Raw genomic sequence first — 20,249 nt, 5'->3', positions numbered from 1 at the left:
GGGATTGTTCTGTGTTACGTTAAGGTTAAGGGCTGGATGTTTTTTTCTATGTGTTTTATTTACACAACATTTTTGATAGGCTATAGGGTTGCCGGGCTGCGCTAGGGCATTGTTTTTGAGTTTGGAGCTGTTCTCCCTCTTGATTGTGGTTTGCACCCTGCCTAGTCATTGTATTCACTCTGGACATTATTAAATATATATTCTACGGACATTTCATCTCCTGCGCCTGACTCACCCGTTTCCTGCTCCTTGAGATACGGGACAGTTGGGCCTCTCTCTTCCTCTTTGGTTCTACATTAAACCCAAAAGGGTTCTATCTGGAACACAATAAGGGTTATTTAAACGGTTCTTCTATGGGGTCAGCCTAAGAACCCTTTAGGTTCTAAATAGCACAAAAAAATGTGTAGCATCACATTTCATTTTAGATATTATCTGATGTCATCACACACACAAGACATTTAGCCAGCCTGGCTGTTTATTTAATGAAGAAGTGCAACTTTAAAGAGGCTCTTCCCCTTGAGTCACAACTTATTAATAGAGTAAGTACAAAATGACACATTTCCTTTCTACTGAGTGACAGGGACAGCTGGAGTGTCTTTCATACCACCTTTTGCATAGGTAATATTTATGCCGTAAAACATCGACAGGTTATTGAAATTCAGCACTGGATGAAAGATAGAGGACTTTGTTAAAGTACAAGAAGTTAATTTGTTAAGCTGAGTCCTGCTTTGTAAAGAGATATGGAGACTGTGTTTGGACTGTTGCTGATCTTAGCAGGAGTGTCTCATGGTAAGAAAATAATTTATATGTGTTGGTATAATATGAAGAGGCTTGTATAACATGTAGCAAGAGCATCACTGTGGGCTACTCAGAATCCCTTTGGTTAGCAAAACAATAAAGAACACAGAGTTGTCTGTCTGAGGTGCTATTACTGTATTTTCCCTATGATGCCATTCATTTGGTTGTACTGTTGCTTGGTGTATCCTCATCTATAAAATGAAACATGATTCAAAAGAGGACATTGATAGAACACATCCCTTTCTTGTTTCTCAGGCATGGAGAGCTCCTGTGATGCTAGAGAGGATGGAGCTCAGTGTTATGGTGCTCTCGGAGGAACCGTCTTTCTCCAGTTGATCACCAATGCCAGTGGACATCAGTTTAGATTTTGGAAGGACCCAAGTGGTGCTAAAACAGAGATACTCACAATGAGAAGAAATATATCGATAACAAAAGGGCCTATTAAAGGCAGGTCAGAGTTCTTTATAAACAAGGGGATATTCAGGATAGATAACACAGTAAGGAATGATTCTGATAAATACTGTGCTGAAACATTTAATTCAAATGGAGTGTTGTTATCAGGCACCAGAAGACTACAACTGTTCATTGAAGGTAAATAGTAAATTCTCTAAGAAAAAAAGTTATAATTATTTGCTTCCGCAATATAAATTTAGACCATTTACTGAACAAAAATGATGCAATGACTGATAAATCAAAATTAAGAATGCATTTGTATAACTAACAAAACATATATATAGTGCCTTCAGAAAGTATTTATAGGCCTTGACTTAACCCAGATTTTGTTGTGTTAAGCCTGAAAATGATTAAATTGTTGTTGTTTTTCTCACTCACCTACACACAATACCCCATAATGACAAAGTGAAAACATGTTTTTTTTATGTTAGCACCTTTATTTGCTTAAATATTCCCACCCCTGAGTCAATCCTTCGTAGAAGCACATTTGTCAGTGATTACAGCTGTGAGTCTTTCTGGGTATGTTTCTTCAATTATTCAATTATTCAAGCTCTGTCAAATTGGTGGTTATTGCTAGACAACCAAACTATTTCTTGCAATAGATTTTCAAGCAGATTTAAGTCAAAACTGTAACTCGGCCACTCAGGAACATTTACTGTCTTTTTGGTAAGCAACTCCACACTCTTAAAAAGAAAAGGTTCCTGGAGTATCCTTTAGGGGTTTTTCAAATTGAAACTGTGGGGGAACCCCTATAACTGCTAGGTTTCCTGTTTTATTCAGAGGTGTAAGGAGGGTGTAGTCTGTGAATCCCCAAAATAGTAATTATACAGATTATTAACAAAACATGCACACGACAGAATTCATACTTTGGTTTTTGTGGAAAATGTGAATGAAAAAAACGGTTTTGATAATGGCTTTTCATACACATTCACATCCATAATGTAGAGGCCAATGGGATATTAATTGAAGAGGTAATAACATAACATACCAATAGACATACCTTTGTATGCCTCCTCATCTGTAGACACAAAAGTGAGCAGGTCAGTCATCTGCACCCAATACAGCTAGACTTCAACATATACTTATAGCCGCTACCTTTGTTGATTGACATCCATTGAGTTGTGTCCTTTTTCTATTTTAGAAAGATTTGCACAAATATGAAAATATAGATGGTATCAACATAAAACAATATGAATTTAGATCATACAAGTGCTTGCACCTGCTTTCCTTTCAAATTGAAATGTTTCAGTTGGGCAGTTAGGTTCCTGCAAAAAACAAAACATTAAGGAGGTTAATTGATGAACCCCACCTCCTACAGGGTTCTTGGAAGAACCGTTTGGGGGCAATTTCAGTGCCAAGAACGTTAAAACCTGTTGAGGACAGACGTTCCGCTAGCGGAACCCCGCGACCCCTCGCCAACAGCCAATGGAATAGCAGGGTGTGAAATACAAAACAACAAAACTCTCATAATTCAAATTTCTCAAACAATCAACTATTTTACACAATTTTAAAGATAAACTTCTCGTTAATCCAACCACATTGTCCGATTTCAAAAAGGCTTTACGACGAAAGCATAACATAGGATTATGTTATGACATCACCTTGACAAGAAAAACCACAGCCATTTTCCAAGCAAGGAGAGGCATGACAAAAACCAGAAATACAGCTAAAATTAATCACTAACCTTTGACGATCTTCATCAGATGACACTCCCAGGACTCAATGTTACAAAATACATGTATGTTTTGTTCGATAAAGTTCATATTTATATCCAAAAACCCCATTTTACATTGGTGCGTGATGTTCAGAAAATGTTTTGCCTCCAAAACCTACGGTGAAGGAGCACATCAATTTACAAAAATAATCATCATAAACGTTGATAAAATTTACAACAGTTATTGAAAGAATTATAGATACACTTCTCAATGCAACCGCTGTGTCAGATTTCAAAATAGCTTTACGGCGAAGCACATTGTTCAATATTCTGAGTACAGAGCTCAGCCATCAAAGCAAGCTATACAGTTACCCGCAAAGTTCTGGAGTCAACAAAACTCAGAAATAGTATTATAAATCTTCACTTGCCTTTGTTGATCTTCGTCGGAATGCACTCCCAGGACTCCCACAAGAAATGTTCGTTTTGTTCAATAAACTCCATATTTATGTCCAAATACCTCCTTTTGTTCGTGCGTTCAGATCACTATTCCAAAGGCACAATGCGCGAGCGCAAAACCAGAAACGAAAAATAAAACATTTCCATTACCGTTCGTAGAAACATGTCAAACGATGTTTACAATCAACCTTAGGGTCTTTTTATCATAAATATTTGATAATATTCCAACTGGACAATAGCATATTCATTACAGAGGAAAATAAGGAACGGCCGCCTGCGTGATTGCGCAGTAAACAACTCATTGGTCTCAGGCAGTCCACTGGTTGAATGGGCTCTTATTCTCTCCCCAGTAACAGTAGAAGCATGAAACAAGGTTCTAAAGATTGTTGACATCTAGTGGAAGCCTTAGGAAGTGCAAAATGACCCCACAGACACTGTAGTTTGGATAGGGAATCACTTGAAAAACTACAAACCTCAGATTTCCCACTTCCTGGTTGGATTTTTCTCAGGTTTTTGCCTGCCATATGAGTTATGTTATACTCACAGACATCATTCAAACAGTTTTAGAAACTTCAGTGTTTTTTTCTATCCAAATCTACTAATAATATGCAAATATTTGACTCTGGGCCCGAGTAGCAGGTAGTTTACTCTGGGCACGCTTTTCATCCGAACATGAAAATACTGCCCCCTATCCCAAACAGGTTCTTCGATGAACTTTGAGGATCTTAGAAGAACCTAATTTTTAGAGTGCAGTGTAGATGTGGCCTTGTGTTTTAGGTTATTATCCTGCCGAAAGGAGAATTAATCTCCCAATGTCTGTTGGAAAGCAAACTGAACCAAGTTTTCCTCTAGGATTTTGCAGGTGTTTAGCTCCATTCCGTTTCTTTTTATGTTGAAAAACTCCCCAGTCCTTAACAATTACAAGCATACCCATAACAATGCAGCTACCACCATGCTTGCATGGTCACCACTATGCTATGCAGGTCAAAAAGTGAATTGCTTTTCAACATTTCTTTACAGTATTACTTTACTGCCTTGTTGTAAAGAGGATGCATGTTTTGGAATATTTTTATTCAGTACAGGCTTCCTTCTTTTCACTTTGTCAATTAGGTTAGTATTGTGGAGCAACTAATGTTGTTGATCCATCTTTAGTGTTCTCCTGTCACAGCCATTAAACTCTAAATGTTTTGCCTCATGGTGAAATCCCGGCGCAGTTTCCTTCCTTTCCGGCAACTAATTTAGGAAGGACACCTGTATCTTTGTAGTTACAGGGTGTATTGACATTTACATTTACATTTAAGTCATTTAGCAGACGCTCTTATCCAGAGCGACTTACAAATTGGTGCATTCACCTATAATATCCAGTAGAACAAACACTTTACAATAGTGCATCTAAATCCTTTAAAGGGGGGGGGGGTTAGAAGGATTACTTTATCCTATCCCAGGTATTCCTTAAAGAGGTGGGGTTTCAGGTGTCTCCGGAAGGTGGTGATTGACTCCGCTGTCCTGGCATCGTGAGGGAGATTGTTCCACCATTGGGGTGCCAGAGCGGCGAACAGTTTTGACTGGGCTGAGCGGGAACTGTGCTTCCTCAGAGGTAGGGAGGCGAGCAGGCCAGAGGTGGATGAACGCAGTGCCCTTGTTTGGGTGTAGGGCCTGATCAGAGCCTGAAGGTACGGAGGTGCCGTTCCCCTCGCAGCTCCGTAGGCAAGCACCATGGTCTTGTAGCGGATGCGAGCTTCAACTGGAAGCCAGTGGAGAGAGCGGAGGAGCGGGGTGACGTGAGAGAACTTGGGAAGGTTGAACACCAGACGGGCTGCGGCGTTCTGGATGAGTTGTAGGGGTTTGATGGCACAGGCAGGGAGCCCAGCCAACAGCGAGTTGCAGTAATCCAGACGGGAGATGACAAGTGCCTGGATTAGGACCTGCGCCGCTTCCCGTGTGAGGCAGGGTCGTACTCTGCGAATGTTGTAGAGCATGAACCTACAGGATCGGGTCACCGCCTTGATGTTAGTGGAGAACGACAGGGTGTTGTCCAGGATCACGCCAAGGTTCTTAGCACTCTGGGAGGAGGACACAAGGGAGTTGTCAACCGTGATGGCGAGATCATGGAACGGGCAGTCCTTCCCCGGGAGGAAGAGCAGCTCCGTCTTGCCGAGGTTCAGCTTGAGGTGGTGATCCGTCATCCACACTGATATGTCTGCCAGACATGCAGAGATGCGATTCGCCACCTGGTTGTCAGAAGGGGGAAAGGAGAAGATTAATTGTGTGTCGTCTGCATAGCAATGATAGGAGAGACCGTGTGAGGATATGACAGAGCCAAGTGACTTGGTGTATAGCGAGAATAGGAGAGGGCCTAGAACAGAGCCCTGGGGGACACCAGTGGTGAGAGCACGTGGTGCGGAGACAGATTCTCGCCACGCCACCTGGTAGGAGCGACCTGTCAGGTAGGACGCAATCCAAGCGTGGGCCGCGCCGGAGATGCCCAGCTCGGAGAGGGTGGAGAGGAGGATCTGATGGTTCACAGTATCAAAGGCAGCAGATAGGTCTAGAAGGATGAGAGCAGAGGAGAGAGAGTTAGCTTTAGCAGTGCGGAGAGCCTCCGTGACACAGAGAAGAGCAGTCTCAGTTGAATGCCCAGTCTTGAAACCTGACTGATTAGGATCAAGAAGGTCATTCTGAGAGAGATAGCAGGAGAGCTGGCCAAGGACGGCACGTTCAAGAGTTTTGGAGAGAAAAGAAAGAAGGGATACTGGTCTGTAGTTGTTGACATCGGAGGGATCGAGTGTAGGTTTTTTCAGAAGGGGTGCAACTCTCGCTCTCTTGAAGACGGAAGGGACGTAGCCAGCGGTCAAGGATGAGTTGATGAGCGAGGTGAGGTAGGGGAGAAGGTCTCCGGAAATGGTCTGGAGAAGAGAGGAGGGGATAGGGTCAAGTGGGCAGGTTGTTGGGCGGCCGGCCGTCACAAGACGCGAGATTTCATCTGGAGAGAGAGGGGAGAAAGAGGTCAAAGCACAGGGTAGGGCAGTGTGAGCAGGACCAGCGGTGTCGCAAAGTGTAATTCATAACTAAACCATGCTCAAAGGGATATTCATTGTCTGCTTAATTTTTATTTTACCCCTCTACCAACAGGCGCCCTTCTTTGCGAGGCATTGAAAAACATCCCTGGTCTTTGTGGTTGAGTGTGTGTTTTAAAATCACTGCTTGACTCTATGTGTGGGGTACAGAGATGAGGCAATCATTCAAAAATCATCTTAAACACTATTATTGCACACAGAGTTAGTCCATGCAACTTATTATCTGAGTTGTTAAGCACATGTTTACTACTGAACTTATTTAGGCTTGCAATAACAAAAGGGGAATGAAAACTTGACGCAAGACAGCTTTTCATTCTCTATTCATTTTAAAAATTGTAAAAAGACACTGTAAATATGTTTCCATATCTGTAATTATGATAAGCTAGACAGCAACCAGTAACCACATTATAACATCAACATAAATGCATTCATCATCTTCCCCCATAGCCCCTGTGACACAGGCTAAGCTGTCCTCTAAGTGTCTGTCCCATGGAGCGATGAGGGTATCTTGTTCCTCTGAGGGGGACAGTCCCCAGTACAGCTGGACTCTGGATGGACACCCACTGAACAACAATGATAACTCTTTTGGTGAGATGACAAACTCCATCACACTGCAGAAAGGCCTGTCTGGGGATCTCAACTGCACCATCAGAAACAATATCAGCAGTGTTACTGTCAGCAGGATAATCTTACCTTGTCCAGGTAAGATACTGTTTAATATCAATGATAATAATGATGATGATGATTATAATGATGATCAGCCCTTATCAATGGAAATTAATCTGTTTAGAAACAGCGCTATCCATCCTCCTGGGCTTTTCACTCACAATATTGTCTAGGGTATACCGAGAATGGTGCGACAAACAAAAAACATCTAGTAAGCCGCAGTCCTATGGGTGAAAACAGCTGGTTAATGAGAGGTCGAAGGAGAATGGCAAAAATCGTGCAAGCTAACAGGCGGGCCACAACCAGGCAAATAATGCTGCAGTACAACAGTGGTGTGCAGAATGGTTTCTCTCTGTCCTTGTCACGGATGGGCTATTGCAGCAGATGACCACACTGGGTTCCACTCCTATCAGCTAAAAATAAGAACAATTGGCTCCAGTGGGCACACGATCACCAACACTGGACAATTGAGGAGTGGAAAAACATTACCTGGTCTGACGAATCCCGGTTCTTCTTGCGTCAGGCTGATGGCAGAGTCAGGATTTAGCATAAGCAGGATGAGTCCATGGACCCATCCTGCTTGGTGCAGTAGCTGTGTGTGGGTAAAATCCCTAGGGAAGCCAAGCCCCCCCCAAAAAAGCCATATTACAACCTATACTATGTATGATAAGTGCGTTGATTTCTGTTAATTCATATGCTTTGCGACCATGATATACAGGCCTAAAAGCCAAGACATTAAGACAAAAAAAAGGTGTGGTTGAATTTATTCTATCACAAAACCGGATAGCAAACTCTGTCCTGTGAAGTCCACGACGCTTATTGCATATAACAGACAGTGGATCTACAGCATAGTTAAGCAAGTTTATGTTTCCGACTTTTTCGAACCACTTAACAACTATTGATTTAGAACCACAGAGAGTTACCGCAAGTTGCAAAGAAAACAGTTGCTGCCTCCACCATTCCAGCACCATTTCAACTTTACCAATTCCACATCATCAAATCACCTCTGCTTAGTCTAATACAGACAACTGAAAGATACACCCCCCCAAAAAAATTTGTCCAATCAACATAAACTAAATATGATGTGGCTGTCCATGGTTCTGATTTCTGTTTGCGCTTGTGTATGTGCGTGCGCGCGTTCATGCAAGTAAAAAAAAACATGTTGACTCACCCTACTTGTAGAGAAACGCCAATGCCATCCTCCTCTCTTTCATGTTGACGAAACGGTATATCCCTTTGTCATACAGTACACACTTATTTTTGTTGTCCTAGGCTACCTGGCTAAAATGCTTGCTCGCTAGCCTAAATTACGTTCATGGGCAATGTTCGCTAGTTAACATTAGCCTTCTACATCTAGCTACTTTACATATTGAACTTCCATCCTCTCAGACTAGGGTCACAACAGTGTATGAATTAATGGTTGGATCAGAATTGCCCTTATAATCATTGGATGGAGAACTAAGTAAAACCACAAGTCCAAATCCCTATCTCCATCCATGGATAATTTAGGAAAGGGACAATTTTAGCTAGCTAGCTAGCCACCGGAGGACAACAACACAACGAGATGCAACAATTCAAGTTGTTTCTGTTAATGACATATGCTTTCAAAGCGATTTGATAGGAGAGACACCAAATCCAAGCTGGCTTCCCTTGACACTTTTTATTTTTATTTTGCCATGACCATTCGCAGTTGAGCTCGCTCAGTTTAGCTCAACAATGATTGGCAAATTGTCAAGGGAGTCCAAATGCTCACTTGGTTCCCTTTCATTCAATGCTAGGGGTGGCAACAACGTCATACTCGTTTGGACCAGACCAGTGATGCCAACTTAGCAATTTTGTTGCTAGATTTAGCAATTTTTCAGACTACCCTGGCAACTTCTTTTTCAAACAGCACCTAGCAACAAATGTAGCTACAATGTAGCTACAAATGTAGGAACTTTTAGCAACTTTTGGAAAGTGACTGAAACGCTAAAATGCACGCATTTTCCCTCTAAATGACACAAAAACTATTTTCTTTGTCACACACTTAGTCACAACACACGTGCCTGGCTGCAAAAGTGCATTGTGAGTGACGTCATCAGCAGGCGCTCAGCTCATGCACAGGCAGCAGAAGGCCTGCAGCAATTTCAGCAAATAGCAAATCATTGTTGGCTGACTCCAGCAGCAGTAATATACGTTCGACGAGACAAACCCAATGAATATAGTTGGTCACGAATGTTTATATCTTGAACAGAACTTACAACATCAATCAACATGTCTCAATCAGAATTGTACAGCCAGAAGTACAGAAAAGAGTGGGAGTCTGTACCTGAATTTAAAGGGTGGCTGAAGCCAGTAATTGGGGATGATTGTCGGTCATACAGTGCGTACTGGAAATCAGATATGCTTGCAAAAATGTATGACATAAAAAAACATTGTGCTACAGCAAAGCATATAAATAAATCAAAACCGTACAACCCTGCAACGTAGTCTACATTACCATAGTTGGTTAAGAAAGTGGATAACTGCAAAAGCGCAGAAGCTACTATGGCAATGGCCATTGCGGAGCATTGTTCGCTGCAAGCACGCGACCATTTAGGTATGGCTTGCAAAGCTGCCTTTTCAGATTCTGTGGCAGCAACAAACTTCCAAGTGCACAGAAATGATTAGGGGAGTACTGGCTCCTTCTTTTCTCAAAAGGGTAACATCAGATGTGGGGGATGAGAAGTTCAGTCTCCTTTTGGAAGAGTCCACTGATGTCAGTATCTCGAAATACCTGGGTGTGGTGATTTGGTATTTCAGTGCTAAAAAAATAACCATTGTGTCCACATTTCTCGGGCTGGTTGAATTGGAGGGGGCGATGCCAGATCAATAGCAAAGACGGTAGTTGAGTTTCTTGAGAAGTGTAACTTTAAAAAAGAGAATCTTCAGGGTATTGGCATTGATAATGCATCCGTGATGACTGGGGTGTACAACAGGGTGCACAAGATTTTAAAGGAAGAATGTGCATTGCCCAATTTGGTACTCATCCCCCTGTGTGTGCACCATTCTTTACAATTGGCTGACAGTGCAGCATCCAAAGAAACCATCCCTAGGAGTGTTGAGTACTTAATCAGGGAAACCTACAACTGGTTTTCGATTTCCCCAAAACGTCACGAGGCAAACAAAGCAGTGTATGTCACCATTAATTGTGGCCAGAAACCCCTGCAGATCACCAAAGCGTGTGCCACACGTTGGCTATCGATTGAGCCTGCGGTAACTCGTATATTGGACCTGTGGGAAGAACTGAAACTCCACTTTGTGTTGACCAAGGCCAGTGAGCATTGCTACATGGTGGATGTGCTCCACGCCATGTACATGGACAAGACCAACTATGTCTACCTGACATTCTTGTAATTAATCCTGTCCGACGTACTAGTTGCAGTGAAGTCATTTGAGGGAGAGCAAACAGATCCTGTCAAGCTTTTGGACAATCTGGTACACCTCTTAACATCAATTTGCAGCAGAGTAGTCAACCCAATGGCAAAAATTGATGTCCTGAAGGATGCCATTGATGGACATCTCAGTCCATCACCATTCCGTGGGTACCTTTTCGAGAGCATGATGTACCAACTCAGTCTTGCGCCAGAGGACAAAAAGGAAATTCGGAGACGGTGCATCAACTACATTGTTGCTTTAGGCAAGGAGCTGCAAGCAAGGCTCCCAGACAACCTAGAAACCTTGCGAAACATGGCCTTGTTCAGTGTTAAGGAAACGCTAAAGCACAATAAAGGCACCACTGAAATTATTAAAGTAGCTGGGGTACCAGCCCCAAACAATTGATCAAATTGTTTCCCAATGGAGAAACATCCATCTGTTTAGGTGGGACTCAACTGAAAATACAGTTGAGTTTTGGAGTGAAGTGAATGACTACACGGACTCTTCCGGGTCAAATCCATTTGAAGAACTGTGCGAAGCTGCACTCGCTGCCCTCTCCTTGCCACACTCAAATGCGGAGGTTGAACGGCTGTTCAGCCAAATGAGTGTGGTCAAGTCAAAGTTAAGAAATAGAATGTCACTGCACACTCAACTCCATACTCCTGATGGGGTATGGACTGAAGCTGGCTGGTGATACCTGTTACCAACAAACTACCAAGTGAAGTTCTGCAGCAGTTTGGCACCACAGCAGCATACAGCTTTAAGGCCACTCCATCCTCTTCTGCCGGTTCCAGCTCCGTGACAATGCAGTTGGACAGTGAAGATGAAGTGGATTTCCTTGCCAATCTATGATTCATCATATTTACATTACATATGCAAGGAGTGAACTTTCTGGAACTGGCGGAGACACACAGCTGGTGGTGGCAGTATGCACTGCAGTGTGAGCGAGAACAGTGGCAATATTTGTAGGAAACCAGTAAGTAGCTATCCAGCCAAACAGCACAACAACCTGGAGAGAGATGCCTAGCGCACACATAATTATTTTAGTTAAGTTGCTTGTTCAATAAGATAGCATATATACCTTGCTATTAGCTTGTACCTATAATTGTTGATCAGTTAGGTAGCATGTTAACTACCAGTACACTGCTTAATACTATAATTGTTCAGAATGTGTAGGTTTACAAGTTAAAAATAAAATAAATAAAATGTAAATTGTTCAATAATGTGTAATTGTTCAATAATTCAATGTGTTGTGTTTAAAAATATAAATATCGGATCATATAAAATGTGTTGTGTTTAAATTACTTTTACAAATAAAAATATGTGATAATAAACAAACAAATCTAAACTAACAAATGTCAAATCATATTTTTGGCCGAGATGGCCAGTCAGTTTGAGTAAAGTCATTGTGTATTCTACGTAATGACGCAGTTTTACGTTATTACGTAATGACGTCATCACGCAATCACATCACGTCATTTAGCAACTTTTAGCAACAAATCGACCTGCCGCTAGCAACTTGCCCTGAAAATTAGTTGGCAACACTGGACCAGACAGTATCAGATGGAAGGCCAGATGCTTTCTCCTGTGAGATAAATTCAGCCTCTTGTGAATTGAAGGAAAATTGTGAAACAGTGACAAAAGAGATTTTATATATATATATATATATATATATATATATATATATATATATATATATATATATATACACACATATATACATATATGCATATATATTTATTTATTTATATATTTTTTGTGGGGGGGTACATTATTTGGGGAAGCCCGGCTTCCCTTGGCCTCCATGAATACACGTCATTGGCTTGGTGTCAATGGTACATGCGTTTGGTGGCGGTGTAATAGAATGGGGAATGTTTTCCTGGCACATGTTAGGTCCGTTGATAACAATTGAGCAACATTTTCATGCCCTGAAGATTTCAGGCTGTTCTGGTGGCAAAGAGGGGTCCAACCCAGTACTAGATCGGTGTACCAAATAAACTGGAAACTGAGTGTATATAAACTCTGCAAAAAAATAAACATCCCTTTTTCAGGACCCAGATGCCCAGGGTCCCTGCTCATCTGTGTGTACGTGCCTTAGGCATGCTGCAAGGAGGCATTAGGACTGCCTAAGACACCTCATCAATCTACATACAATACCCCATAATGAAAAAGAAAAAACAGGTTTTTAGAAATGTTAGCAAATGTAAAAAAAGAAAAATGTAAAAGACCCTTTATTCAGTACTATGTTGAAGCACCTTGGCAGTGATTGTGGCCTAGAGTCTTCTTGGTATGAGGCTTCAAGCTTGGATCACCTGTTTTTGGGGAGTTTCTCCCATTCTTCTCTGTAAATCCTCTCAAGCTCTGTCAGGTTGGATGGGGAGCGTTGCTGCACAGCTATTTTCAGGTCTCTCCAGAGATGTTTAATCAGGCTCTGGCTTGGCCACTCAAGGGCATTCAGAGTCTCCATTCTTTCACTCCTGCATTGTCTTGGCTCTGTGCTTAGAGTCATTGTCCTGTTGGAAGATGAACCTTCGCCCTAGACGGAGATCCTGAGCGCTCGAGCAGGTTTTCAAGGATCTCTTTGTACTTTGCTCGATCCTGACTAGTCTCCCAGTCCATGATGGAGAAACATCCCCATATCATGATGCTGCCATCACCATGCTTCACCGCAGGAATGGTGCCAGGTTTCTTCCAGATGTGACGCTTGGCATTCATACCAAAGAGTTCCATCTTGGTTTCATCAGACCAGAGAATCTGGTTTCTCATGGTCTGAGAGTCCTTTAGGTGCCTATTGGCAAACTCCAAGTGGGCTGTCCTGCCTTTTACTGAGGAGTGGCTTCTGTCTGTCCATTCTATCATAAACGCCTGATTGATGTAGTGCTGCAGAGATGGTTTGTCACGGCTGTTCGAAGGAGCGGACCAAGATGCAGCGTGTTTGTAGTTCCACATATTTATTAAACGTGAAACTGAACGCAAATATACATAAATACTTGAAAACACAAAAACAACAAACCGTGACGCAGAGAGGAAAACACATTACTCAAAAGATAATAACCCACCAACAACAATGAGAAAAACCCCTACATAAATATGATTTCTAATCAGAGGCAATGAGGATCAGCTGCCTCCAATTAGAGATCAACCCCAAACAATCCCAACATAGAAATAGACAAACTAGAACTTAAACATAGAAATAGAAAACATAGAACAACCCAAAGCACCCCCTGTCATGCCCTGCCCTACTCTACTATAGAAAATGACATCTTACTAGGGTCAGGAGGTGACAGTACCCCCCCCCATGGTGCAGACTCCGAATGCAAAAAATAATTATTAAAAAAAAACAACCACAAAACATAAAGGGAGGGTAGGGTGGGTGACTAATGTCTATGGCGGCGGCTCTGGTTCCCGGGCGATCCCCCCGCTTCTGTATGTCCAGAGGAACCAGACCATGGATCATCGGACTTTGGACCGCCAACCGCTGCTGAAGACTCTGGGTTGCAGACCGCCGCTGAAGGCTCTGGGTTGCAGACCGCCGCTGAAGGCTCTGGGTTGCAGACCGCCACTGAAGGCTCTGGGTTGCAGACCGCCGCTGAAGGCTCTTGGCTGCAGACCGCCGCTGAAGGCTCTTGGCTGCAGACCGCCGCTGAAGGCTCTTGGCTGCAGACCGCCGCTGAAGGCTCTTGGCTGCAGACCGCCGCTGAAGGCTCTTGGCTGCAGACCGCCGCTGAGGGCTACGGGCTGAGGAGCGTCGCTGGAGACTCCTGACTGGAGAGCGTCGCTGGAGGCTCCGGGCTGAGGAGCGTCGCTGGAGGCTCCGGGCTGAGGAGCGTCGCTGAAGGCTCCGGGCTGAGGAGCGTCGCTGGAGGCTCCGGGCTGAGGAGCGTCGCTGGAGGCTCCGGGCTGAGGAGCGTCGCTGGAGGCTCCGGGCTGAGGAGCGTCGCTGGAGGCTCCGGGCTGAGGAGCGTCGCAGGAGGCTCCGGGCTGAGGAGCGTCGCAGGAGGCTCCGGGCTGAGGAGTGTCGCTGGAGGCTCCGGACTAGGGAAGCGCACTGGAGGTCCGATGCGTGGGACTGGCATAGGAGGCGCCAAACTAGTAACATGCACCTCAGGGCGAGTGCGGGGAGCAGGCACAGGATGTACTGGGCTATGGAGGTGCACTGGAGGGAGAGTGCGAGGAGCAGGCACAGGTCATACTGGGCTATGGAGGCGCACTGGAGGGAGAGTGCGAGGAGCAGGAATCGGTCTCACCGGACTGGGGAGACGCACTAAGGGCCGAGTGCTCACAGCAGACACTGGCTGTACCGGGTTATGGCTGCGCACTGGAGGAAGAGTGCAAGGAGCAGGAACAAGACACCCTGGACTGGGCAGGCGCACTGGAGGCCTGATGCGTGGGGCTGGCATAGGAGGCGCCAGACTAGTAACACGCACCTTAGGGCGAGTGCGGGGAGCAGGAACAGGACGTACTGGGCTATGGAGGCGCACTGGAGAGAGAGTGCGAGAGGCAGGCACATGCTCACCAAAATAAGCACGGGTAGTTGGATCAGGTCTCACCCCTGGCCCAGCCAAACTACCCGTGTGCCCCCCCAAAAAAATATTTTGAGGGTGCCTCTCGTTCCTCCCCGGTAGGCCACGACACTTGTCCAATACCTGTTCCCCTGGGAGGCGCTCCTCTCCTGCCCCAACTCCTCCAAAACCCAATATATACTCCTCCTTATCTCCTTAATTGTCCATAGCGCCATATCACGCTGTTTGGTCCCTTGGTGGTGGATTATTCTGTCACGGCTGTTCGAAGGAGCGGACCAAGATGCAGCGTGTTCATAGTTCCACATATTTATTAAACGTGAAACTGAATGCAAATACACATAAATACTTGAAAACACAAAAACAACAAACCGTGACGCAGAGGGGAAAACACTCTACTCAAAAGATAATAACTCACCAACAACGAGAAAAAACCCTACATAAATATGATCTCTAATCAGAGGCAATGAGGATCAGCTGCCTCCAATTAGAGATCAACCCCAAACAATCCCAACATAGAAATAGGCAAACTAGAACTTAAACATAGAAATAGAAAACATAGAACAACCCAAAACACCCCCTGTCACGCCCTGCCCTACTCTACTATAGAAGATGACATCTTACTAGGGTCAGGACGTGACATGGTTGTCATTTTGGAAGGTTCTTCAATCAATCCTTATCCCAGTCTGCTGTCCCCACATGCTTCAAGAGGGCCACCATTGTTCCTGTTCCCAAGAAAGCTAAGGTAACTGAGCTAAATGACTACCGCCCCGTAGCACTCACTTCCGTCATCATGAAGTGCTTTGAGAGACTAGTCAAGGACCATATCACCTCCACCATACCTGACACCCCAGACCCACTCCAATTTGCATACCGCCCCAATAGGTCCACAGACGACGCAATTGCAATCACACTGCACACTGCCCTAACCCATCTGGACAAGAGGAATACCTATGTGAGAATGCTGTTCATCGACTACAGCTCAGCTTTTAACACCATAGTACCCTCCAAACTCGTCATCAAGCTCGAGACCCTGGGTCTCGACCCCGCCCTGTGCAATTGGGTCCTGGACTTCCTGACGGGCTGCCCCCAGGTGGTGAGGGTAGGTAACAACATCTCCACCCCGCTGATCCTCAACACTGCGGCCCCACAAGGGTGCGTTCTCAGCCCTCTCCTGTACTCCCTATTCACCCACGACTTGCAGACGACACTACAGTGGTAGGCTTGATTACCAACAATGACGAGACGGCCTACAGGGAGGAGGAGAGGGCCCTCGGAGTGTGGTGTCAGGAAAATAACCTCACACTCAACATCAACAAAACAAAGGAGATGATTGTGGACTTCAGGAAACAGCAGAGGGAGCACCCCCCTATCCACATCGATGGGACAGTAGTGGAGAGGGTAGAACGTTTTAAGTTCCTCGGCGTACACATCACGGACAAACTGAAATGGTCCAACCACACAGACAGCGTGGTGAAGAAGGCGCAGCGGCGCCTCTTCAACCTCAGGAGGCTGAAGAAATTTGGCTTGTCACCAAAAACACTCAAACTTTTACAGATGCACAATCGAGAGCATCCTGTCGGGCTGTATCACCGCCTGGTACGGCAACTGCTCCGCCCATAACTGTAAGTCTCTCCAGAGGGTAGTGAGGTCTGCACAATGTATCACCGGAGGCAAACTACCTGCCCTCCAGGACACCTACACCACCCGATGTCACAGGAAGGCCAAAAAGATCATCAAGGACAACAACCACCCGAGCCACTGCCTGTTCACCCCGCTATCATCCAGAAGGCGCGGTCAGTACAGGTGCAACAAAGCAGGGACCGAGAGACTGAAAAACAGCTTCTATCAGCCATCACTAACATTGAGTGGCTGATGCCAACATACTGACTCAACACCAGCAACTTTAATAATGGAAAAATTGATGTAATAAATGTATCACTAGCCACTTTAAACAATGCCACTTATATATGTTCACATACCCTACATTACTCATCTCATATGTATATACTGTACTCTATACCATCCACTGCATCTTGCCTATGCCGTTCTATACCATCACTCATTCACATATATTTTTTATGTACATATTCTTATTCATTCCTTTACACTTGTGTGTATAAGGTAATTGTTGTGAAATTGTTAGGTTAGATTACTTGTTGGATATTTCTGCATTGTCAGAACTAGAAGCACAAGCATTTCGCTACACTCACATTAACATCTGCTAACCATATGTTTGTGACAAATACAATTTGAATTGATTTGTTTTTACAATGAAACAACCTTAGTGCTGATGTTGTTCTGTCTCTGTTTCCTCTCTTTTACCCAGAGATCATAGGGATGGTAGCAGGGTCTCTGGTAGGCATGGTCCTTGTCCTAGGGATGGTGTTGGTAGTTTACTGTGTCCAGAAGAAGAAGACACCTCCAAAGACTTCAGGTTAGAGGATATTTAGCTGTAGCTCTTCATTTTATCTCAATTAACTTGTGAAGTAAATGTAAAAGGAAATGCTTCAATGGCAAGACTAATAATCTCTCTCTCTTTCTCGCTCTCTCTCTCCACAGCTAAGGATGACAGCCAGGAGGTGGAATATGTTGATGTCAGGATACAAAAGAAGCAGATGAGACAGAAGGAGAGGGAGGCGCTGGTGGAGTTGGAGTACGGAGAGGAGAAAGTGGCGGGGGGTCCCCAGCAGACGATGGAGGTGGAGTATGGACACTTTAAAATATTAAAGGGTCCCTCAAAGAAGGTACACACACCTGAGGAGGAGGACTGTGTGTACGCCAGGGTACAGAAAGGCCAGGGAGCAAGGTAGTGTCTAGATAGAGTAGAAGAGGCTGAGAGTTTAATCACTCGTTGTGTCCCAATAATCTCTCCTTTCTCAAAGTGTTGACTTGTTCACTTCCCTTCACGTATTTCAAAGGAAATTAATGGTATATGGCAACTTCCTATACCAATCCAATTATTTTACATTTGTGGGGAGTAGTGAAGGAATGCACACATCTGGAAGAAGGAGAAATTATTGGGATGCAATCCTGAGGCCCTGAGTTGATACAGACGACAGCTATGTCTAATCATGTTGTTTTACAGTTACAGCTTTGTTTTGCATGTTCACACTTTAGAACACATATTGTCTGTTTCCAAGAAGTGGATACATCACTTCAGTTTCTTTACCACGTGTCTTTCTTTGGAAAACGGTTTTAACACAAACTCAGCAAAAAAAGAAATGTCCCTTTTTCATTCTTTCAAAGATAATTCGTAAAAATCCAAATAACTTCATAGATCTTCATTGTAAACGGTTTAAACACTGTTTTCCATGCTTGTTCAATGAACCATAAACAATTAATGAACATGCACCTGTGGAACGGTTGTTAAAACATTAACAGCTTACAGATGGTAGGCAATTAAGGTCACAGTTCTGAAAACTTAGGACACTAAAGAGGCCTTTCTATTAACTCTGAAAGCACCAAAAGAAAGAAGCCCAGGGTCCCTGCTCATCTGTGTGAACGTGACTTAGGCATGCTGCAAGTAGGCATTAGGACTGCAGATGTGGCCAGAGCAATACATTGCAATGTCTGTACTGTGAGATGCCTAAGACAGCGCTACAGGGAGACAGTAGACAGCTGATAATCCTCGCAGTGGCAGACCACGTGTAACACCTGCACAGGATCGGTACAGCCGAACATCACACCTGCGGGACAGGTACAGGATGGCAACAATATCTGCCCGAGTTACACCAGGAACGCACAATCCATCCATCAGTGCTCAGACTGTCCGCAATAGGCTGAGAGAGGCTGGAATGAGGGCTTGCAGGTCTGTTGTAAGGCAGGTCCTCACCAGACATCAGCGGCAACAACGTTGCCTATGGGCACAAACCCACCGTCGCTGGACCAGACAGGACTGGCAAAAAGTGCTCTTCACTGACGAGTCGTGGTTTTGTCTCACAAGGGGTGATGCTCAGATTCGCGTTTATCGTCTAAGGAACGAGCGTTACACCGAGGCCTGTACTCTGGAGCGGGATTGATTTGGAGGTGGAGGGTCCGTCATGGTCTGGGGCGGTGTGTCACAGAATTATTGGACTGAGCTTGTTGTCATTGCAGGCAATCTCATCGCTGTGCGTTACAGGGAAGACATCCTCCTCACTCATGTGGTACCCTGCCTGCAGGCTCATCCTTAAATGACCCTCCAGCATGACAATGCCACCAGCCATACTGCTTGTTCTGTGCGTGATTTCCTGCAAGACAGGAATGTGTTCTACCATGGCCAGAGAAGAGCCCGGATCTCAATCCAATTGAGAACGTCTGGGACCTGTTGGATAGGAGGGTGAGGGCTAGGGCCATTCCCCCCAGAAATGTCCAGGAAGTTGCAGATGCCTTGGTGGAAGAGTGGGGTAACATCTCACAGCAAGAACTGGCAAATCTGGTGCAGTCCATGAGGAGGAGATGCACTGCAGTACTTAACGCAGCTGGTAGCTACACCAGATACTGACTGACCCCCCTCCCCCCCCCTGTTCATGGACACATTTGATTTCTGTTAGTCACATGTCAGTGGAACTTGTTCAGTTTATGTCTCAGTTGTTGAATCTTATGTTCATACAAATATTTACACATTATGTTTGCTGAAAACAAATGCAGTTGACAGTGAGGACTTTTTATTTTTTTGCTGAGTTTAGTTGTGTGGTGTTCACGTGTTCCTTGTGTCAGTTGTGTGATATGTCACAAAGTCTCTTGTTTTTGCTGCATGATAGAAGTAATGATAGTTATTTAAAATAATGTTTAAGGAATTTGTGATTTTTGATAATTGCATAACAAATGTTTTAGATATTATAGTATACTTACTAATTTCCAATACCTTAAGTCAATACTTTGAAGCTTGCAGTCCGTCTCCCTCATGGACACATTCTGAGATATTGAAAAAATGTAATCCACTCTTATTAGCCATTTGTCTATGAGGAAAATTATCCTGACATGTCTCATATCTAAGAAACATGATCATCTTTATATTGTTTTTTCGCAATTGTCTTTTTTTTTTGCTAGTGCAATAAGCTAATGTTGTAAAATAGTTTCTGAAATACATGACCATATCTTTTCACAATAAAAATATATTTTTCTTCCACATCTCTGGTTTTGTGGGCTTAAAGTTGCTTATGCATTACCTTTTTGAGTCACATGATTTCCAGTTTAGAATCCTCTCAACCAGAGGTGGTGGACAGACTGATTGGCTAAAACCAA

General features: G+C 44.1%; 1 protein-coding gene across 2 annotated transcripts; it reads left to right on the top strand.

The window, feature by feature from the left end:
• The first annotated feature begins 492 nt into the window (after positions 1-492).
• On the top strand, positions 493-18,278 carry LOC115174142 (uncharacterized). 2 transcript variants are annotated; one of them, XM_029732845.1, is made up of 5 exons: positions 493-539; positions 1,054-1,389; positions 6,886-7,140; positions 17,350-17,457; positions 17,583-18,278. In XM_029732845.1, exons 2-5 carry the CDS (start codon positions 1,056-1,058, stop codon positions 17,831-17,833), a joined length of 948 nt encoding a protein of 315 aa, XP_029588705.1. In that variant the 5' UTR covers positions 493-539; positions 1,054-1,055; the 3' UTR covers positions 17,834-18,278. The 2 variants fall into 2 exon arrangements, with proteins under 2 accessions (XP_029588705.1, XP_029588698.1); XM_029732838.1 differs by lacking the exon at positions 493-539 and adding an exon at positions 589-789.
• The last annotated feature ends 1,971 nt before the right edge of the window (positions 18,279-20,249 follow it).

Source organism: Salmo trutta, chromosome 3 (genome assembly GCF_901001165.1).
Source record: "Salmo trutta chromosome 3, fSalTru1.1, whole genome shotgun sequence".
Lineage (NCBI taxonomy): Eukaryota > Metazoa > Chordata > Actinopteri > Salmoniformes > Salmonidae > Salmo > Salmo trutta.
This window is presented reverse-complemented; position numbering and strand designations above follow the sequence as displayed.